Below are 6,680 nucleotides of genomic sequence, written 5' to 3'. Positions count from 1 at the left end.
CAATTCTGCGGGAAAACCGCGGACTTGGCAACACCGGAAGAGGATAGCTTTCGGATAGCGCATCAAGAACCGGGTTGACCGGGTACTCGGTACCACCGGTACTTAAGAAAACCTGGTACCGTAACGTTTTCATTTTTTTAGTACCGACTTGGTACCGAAATACCGGGTCTTTTGACAACACTAGTCACTTTTGGTGGCATTTTTGCCCTAAGCCCTAGTTAATTTCTGACTGTTTGGAATGGACCTGTCATCTATACAAGCTCAGTTCTGACATGTGTTTATCCTCAGACTGACATCTCTAAGAAGCAGTATAATCATCACTTTAGATTTCCCCCTAGTGTTACAATCATGACGTAGCAGTTATTTTACTGACCATTACAATGCAACTCACCTATCTTCCTGAGACGAGTTAAATATGGATCCAATGTAGTAATAACTTTACATTGGTATTTTTGGTGGTTTTGCTTAAAAAAATAATAATAACATAAAATTGTAATCTAACAGTATTAGCTATATTAAGTGCCAAAATCACGTGTACGTGTGTGTTCTGCAGGAGGACCTCTCTCAGCCGTCTTATTCAGAGGACTTGGACGGCTCCTCTGGTGTTCTCTTCCCGTTTTATGACCCTGACACACACATGCTTTACATAGCTGGAAAAGTGAGTACATATAACCTAAACTACCAGATCGGCAAATAGTTTTTTACTGCTGTATTGATGATACAGGTTATTAATGGATAACACAATGCTCCTTTAATCTTTAGGGTGATGGAAATATCAGATACTATGAAATCAGCCCAGAGAAGCCATATGTGCACTATTTGACTGAATACCGGTCTCTTCTACCACAGAAGGGAATGGGTGAGTACTCTATGTATAGTTTACATGTATACACACACAAAAACATACTCAAAACAACATCATAAATCTATTACCCCATTTCAACGTTCCTTTGCACAAGTAGTCAAAACATCAGCACAAGTCATTTGAAACTGGTTCATCCTTGTTGCACTTTTTTTTCACTTATCAGGTTTGGTAAGTAAATGGTTTAAATACTTTAGATGTCAGAGAAGTACTGTACTATATTTTACCTTCAGGAGCATGCATTTATGAGAACACCCACGCACACACACACACACACACACACAGACATATTTATACTAATTGTACATTTTTTAGAGAATGTTCAGCTTCATCTTTATGAACCCAAAACAATGCACTTGCCACTTATGTGTACTCAGAGAGACTCAACACTTCAAAAAGTGCACTTTGTAGTAACGTCAAATGAAAAGTTTAAAGTACATATCAAATCATTGTTTTAATAATCGTACTTTATGTGCTGGCTAACATAATTAAGCTCAATTAAAATACCTGATTGTAATTTTAACTGTAGTGTGTTATTTGGTATTACTTTTAATATATTAATATACAGTTAATATGTTTGAAATAATTGTGACTTAAATCAGAACATGTCTTTGCATTCTCTTCCAGGTGTCATGCCAAAGAGAGGTCTTGATGTGTGTTCCTGTGAAATCTTCAGATTCTACAAGCTAGTGACAATCAAAAGTCTCATAGAAACTCTATCCATGATTGTTCCACGAAGGGTATACACAATTCTGTTCACACATGCATTCAAATACAAAAAAAAAAATATGACAAAAAGTCGAGCTAGTTCTCACTTTACTATGCTATCCTTGTTGATGAGGATCCCTAGCAGTCTCACAGATGTTATTGTGTTCTGTTCTGCAGTCAGAGTCCTATCAAGAGGACATTTACCCCATGACAGCTGGGAACAAGCCTTCCATGACAGCAGATGAGTGGATCGGTGGTCTAGACAAAGGTTAGAGTCTAAAAAAAAACAAAAATTATATATTTATTTATTGGTTGTATGTTTTGGGTCTCTTATGCTCACCAAAGCTTCATTTATTTGGTCAAAAATACACTAGAAACAGTAATATTTTGATATATATACTAATATAATATTTCATATTTGATATCTGCCTAATATTGTTGTGGAAACTATGATAAATCAGGATTCTTTGAAAAATAGGAAGTTCCAAAGAACAACATTTATTTGAAATATATATATATCTTTTTTTGTAACAAGTTTTTATTGTCACTTTTAAATCAGTTGCATGCATCCTTAAAGCTGCAGTCCGTAACTTTTTTTTGGTTAAAAATGATCCGAATATCAATATTTGAGCAAGTACATAACCAGCCAGTTTTCGAAACCATCGCCTTACTTAACGGTCATCTTATAATAATGTTTTCTCACACCGGTGCGGTGACTGACTGACACACATACTCCTCAAAACATTAGATTCATCCGCAGCACAACCCACGCAAGGAAGATAATTCCGCACACAGCTGCAATTGCAGGTTTTCAAACAGAGATGGCGACAAAGAGGCAAAATTTACGGACTGCAGCTTTAATTATTTTTTTTAAATGCTTGTTTGTTTATGCATTATTGCTAATGTCATAGAAATAATAAAACAGTTTTTTTAGTGATTCAGAGAATAAAACTTAATTACTTGCTATGCAGGTCCTGTGATGATGTCTCTGAGGCCTGGAAGTAAACTGGACTCATATGTGGAACTGGGCTCAGGGAAAGACCCAACAGACTCGATGGAGACACAGCATTCTCGTAGTCGGCCAGGACTATCACTGCTGATTCAGGAACGGCTGGATGCCAAAGAAGGGAACGCACGCAAAGTATCCCCCGCTACCTCGCTGCTCCCATCCACAGATGAAAAGAGCAGCTCTACAACCTACGTCCGCAATGGACAACTAGATTCCACGCACTGCTCGCCACCAAAAACAGAGAATGAGGTATACTTCATATAGCTTAGCAGGTATCCCCCTTAACTAAGGGGCTACTTGCATAAAAAGGTTTCATACTTCCCTCTAATGTGTGTTTATGTATGTGTTTCTGCATATAGCTACGACAAATGTTTTATAAGCAGCAGGAAGAGATCCGAAGGCTGAAGGAGCAGCTTAACCAGAAGGATGTGCGGATAAAACAGTTGGAATTGGAGATCAAAAATGTGAGAAACTCACAAGCCAATCTTTAAAAGAAACTGTAGTACAGCACACTGTCAAAAAACTTGTCTGCTTCACTAACATTCACATAAAAAATGTTCTGCTTCATGAATTATGCTGTAAAGGTGCGGTCACATTTACAGAAGTCCAGTCATTTCTAGAGGAATCCTTGCGATCGGGAGTTTCGTTTGATGGCGAAACAGTTCCCCTCAGAGTTTGTGTTCAAGTTGGTCACACGAATTTGAGCCATTGACCAATAGAAAGCTGCTTGGATTGAAAGTGACTCTGGGCTTCATGCATCGCTACACTTGTGACAATGGACAATAGACCTTTTTGCCCACGAAATTTCGCTAATGTGACCGCGCCTTAAGGAAACACATTGGTTACATCCACATTTCTAGTGTCTCTTTATGGAAAGTAATTCCTTGTATGCACGTTTTGTGCACATATACTATACACCCTTCATGGAAATTTTTATTAGACTTCAGCACTATGCAAAGATTTTTTTTTTTTTTTTAGCTTGTGATCAGACTTGTTTAAATGTTTTTTTTGTTTGTTTGTTTTATTACTATTTTTAAAAAATGGTCTAAATGAGCATATGTGTGTTTTGTTTTATAAATTGGGTTATTTGAGATTTTGCTCGAATATAATTGTAATGAGATTTCTTTTTCAGATTAATTTTCTATTTAAATTTCTGTGCAAATGGATGAGTGATGTGGGATGAAAGTTTGATAATAATTATGCAAATGCAGATTTTTAGAACAAAGGGAGGTACACTTGAAAATGTGAGTTCTACACATGTGCATTATCATCTTATGTTTAAGATATTTTGTTTTCTGTGTGTTGAAATGCTGATAAAAGAGTTTACCAAATCCCAGCATGCACTGAAGTGGTAGCGTTGTGGGAACTGGCTGGGGTTCACACAATATCTAAGGAAAGTCAAGTTTAGGTTCAGTAATTCCTTCAAGCATATGGGCCATCCACTGACAAAATCCTATTCTGCAACATGCTTGCTATGAACTGCCAAACTGTTCAAAATGCATGAAAGTACCACCACATTTTATTGGTTTACTGCGTTTAACTCAAAATTACAGTTTTAAAAAATAGTCGTCCATTAGGAGCCTTTCACAAATTTGAACAAGCCATCCTTTTTACAAATTATTTGAATAATGTTCTGTTTATATATGAATCTGTATATGCACACGTCAGAATATATAATCGAATAAGAGGTTAAAGATGCTATTTTAAGTGTTGTTGCTGACATATTTCAAGATATTTACTAAATGTTGTCCAAACAACCTTGATTGCAGTCTTTTCTTTTTTAATCTTAAACTAAAATAAATACACTAATTTGGGCTATCAGATAAAATAGCCAAATAAAGAGGCTTTTGGAGACTCAATAAGGCGTTCAAATAAATGATTGCCACAACTATACTTGACATAGTTTCATTTGTTAACATTGGTTCATATGAACTAACAATGAACAAGACTTCTATATTATTTATGAATCTTTGTTCATTTCAACATTTCATTTTTTTAAAATCAAAATATGTAACATTAGTTAATGTACTGTGAACTAACATGAAGAAAAGAAGAACTGTTTTATTAACAGACATTGCTGAAGATAATAAATGCTGTTGTGTTACAGAAAAACATACAATGATTAAAATATAAAATATAAAAGTAATGTGTCATGGATAAAACCTTGATGATCTTTATAATAACCAGACAAAACAATTTTATTTCATGAAAGAGAATTTGGTTGCTGCCTTAGTTTAATCTAAAATGGGCCACTTTATTAACAGATATATTTTCATCATTTCTTTTAAGACTGGTCAAGTATTTTCAAAAGAATCCAGATTTAAGCCTGGATATGTCATTTTCAATTGTGCGTCATATACAAAAAAGTTTCTATGAATGAGCAAATGTGTGAAGCACAGGGAACCACACACACACACACAAACAGCCCTTAGATGCCTCTTCCATTCTTTTTTCACAAATTGCGGGAATTTCACTGGATCGTATCGGTCTCTGTTCCACCTGCCACTCATATTTAAAATAAATTGTGACTGGTATCCATTTCCAGGCAGTTTGGGTGATATTCATGCCTGCCTCTCAAACACACACAGCTTTGACAGACTGGTCAAAATGAGTTGAAAATATATGCAATTTATTCAATTCAGTAAATGCTGTTTAAATGCATGTTATTTCCTTTAAATTGCTAATTCATCTTATTGTAACACTCAAATTCACACAGACACAAACACATTTAACACATTTCTTGTAATGCCATATTCAACAAAACTAAAGAGGTGTTGACATGGAGAGTCTGACATTTATATCTAAGTATTACTAGAATCAGAGTATGAATTATATATACTGTTGAATGGGCAAATTAAAAGGTTATGGGAGTGAGAATCTAGAGGTGCATGCAAAGTTCCTGATTTTTTTCTCCAGAGTGAAAAACACATCAGTTTACATGTTGCATTATTGATTTTCAACAGATTTCAACATTTTCATTGTTAAATGATTTCATATAATTTATTTTAACAATTTTGAGACATCTTCTGGCCCCTTTGGAAGTTTACTCAGGCACCCTAAAGTGGGTCCCTTGGTTGAGAATAGGTGTAATTTGTAGCCTTGCCTGTGTTTATAAGAATACAGTAGTCTTGCAGGTGTGTCCTCCATGATTCCTTACCACAATTATTATAGCCCACTGAAAATGGCAATACAATAGTAATAAGTCCTAAACAAACCAAACCATATAAACAATTTGCATTTTACAATGTGTATATATTACTAGGGCTGTCAAAAAAAAATCGAATTTCGGATATTTGTCGAATTTAAAATAAAAATCCACATTTTAGGTGTATCTTCTGGCCCCTTTGGAAGTTTACTCAGGCACCCTAAAGTGGGTCCCTTGGTTGAGAATAGGTGTTCTTTGTAGCCTTGCCTGTGTTTATAAGAATACAGTAGTCTTGCAGGTGTGTCCTCCATGATTCCTTACCACAATTATTATAGCCCACTGAAAATGGCAATACAATAGTAATAAGTCCTAAACAAACCATATAAACAATTTGCATTTTACAATGTGTATATATTACTAGGGCTGTCAAAAAAAAAATCGAATTTCGAATATTTGTCGAATTTAAAATAAAAATCCACATTTTAGGTGTGCGTCAGGCAGCCTTATCAGTGGTGCACGAAATGCGACGACGATGTGTCATAGCATTTTAATGCTTTTGTTAGCCTATCCAGTTGAACCCACTAGATGCGGCGCTGCTACGTTGTTCATTCAAAATATTGTGGAAAAAGAGAACATCAATGCGGAGATGATGTTGTTTACGTCAAAACCGAAATCAAGCCGTTCACACTGAACGCATATTTAGGCCTATCACACTTTCTAGAGGGACATCTATCACCGTTGCACTCGCGTCTTGCACAAGAGAGCCGCATGTTTAGAAAGCCATGTAAAATTAAAAATCATGGCGGTTTTTCCCCATCCTACTGCATCTCAAGTTTTTAAATGAAGAAAGTACTCTTTGTGATTGGTTTTCGGTCCTTTGTAATGAACTATACATACTAGGGATGTGCATCTCATGACTGAGGCCGATACGATACGCATCTCGATGCATAGCCAAC

At 35.8% G+C, this 6,680-nt stretch overlaps 1 protein-coding gene across 2 annotated transcripts in view; it reads left to right on the top strand.

Moving 5' to 3' along the window:
- coro2aa (coronin 2Aa) overlaps window positions 1-3,555 on the top strand; it is a 24,988-nt gene extending 21,433 nt beyond the window's left edge. For both annotated transcript variants that reach the window (XM_016520555.1, XM_016520556.1), the window contains 6 exons: window positions 554-658; window positions 763-859; window positions 1,490-1,602; window positions 1,748-1,838; window positions 2,542-2,828; window positions 2,939-3,555. In XM_016520555.1, coding sequence (XP_016376041.1) covers window positions 554-658; window positions 763-859; window positions 1,490-1,602; window positions 1,748-1,838; window positions 2,542-2,828; window positions 2,939-3,070 — 825 coding nt within the window. In that variant the 3' untranslated portion in view covers window positions 3,071-3,555. The remainder of the gene's footprint in view (window positions 1-553; window positions 659-762; window positions 860-1,489; window positions 1,603-1,747; window positions 1,839-2,541; window positions 2,829-2,938) is intronic.
- The last annotated feature ends 3,125 nt before the right edge of the window (window positions 3,556-6,680 follow it).

This window comes from Sinocyclocheilus rhinocerous, unplaced genomic scaffold (genome assembly GCF_001515625.1).
Source record: "Sinocyclocheilus rhinocerous isolate Xijiao unplaced genomic scaffold, SAMN03320098_v1.1 scaffold2134, whole genome shotgun sequence".
Taxonomy (NCBI): Eukaryota; Metazoa; Chordata; class Actinopteri; order Cypriniformes; family Cyprinidae; genus Sinocyclocheilus; species Sinocyclocheilus rhinocerous.
This window is presented reverse-complemented; position numbering and strand designations above follow the sequence as displayed.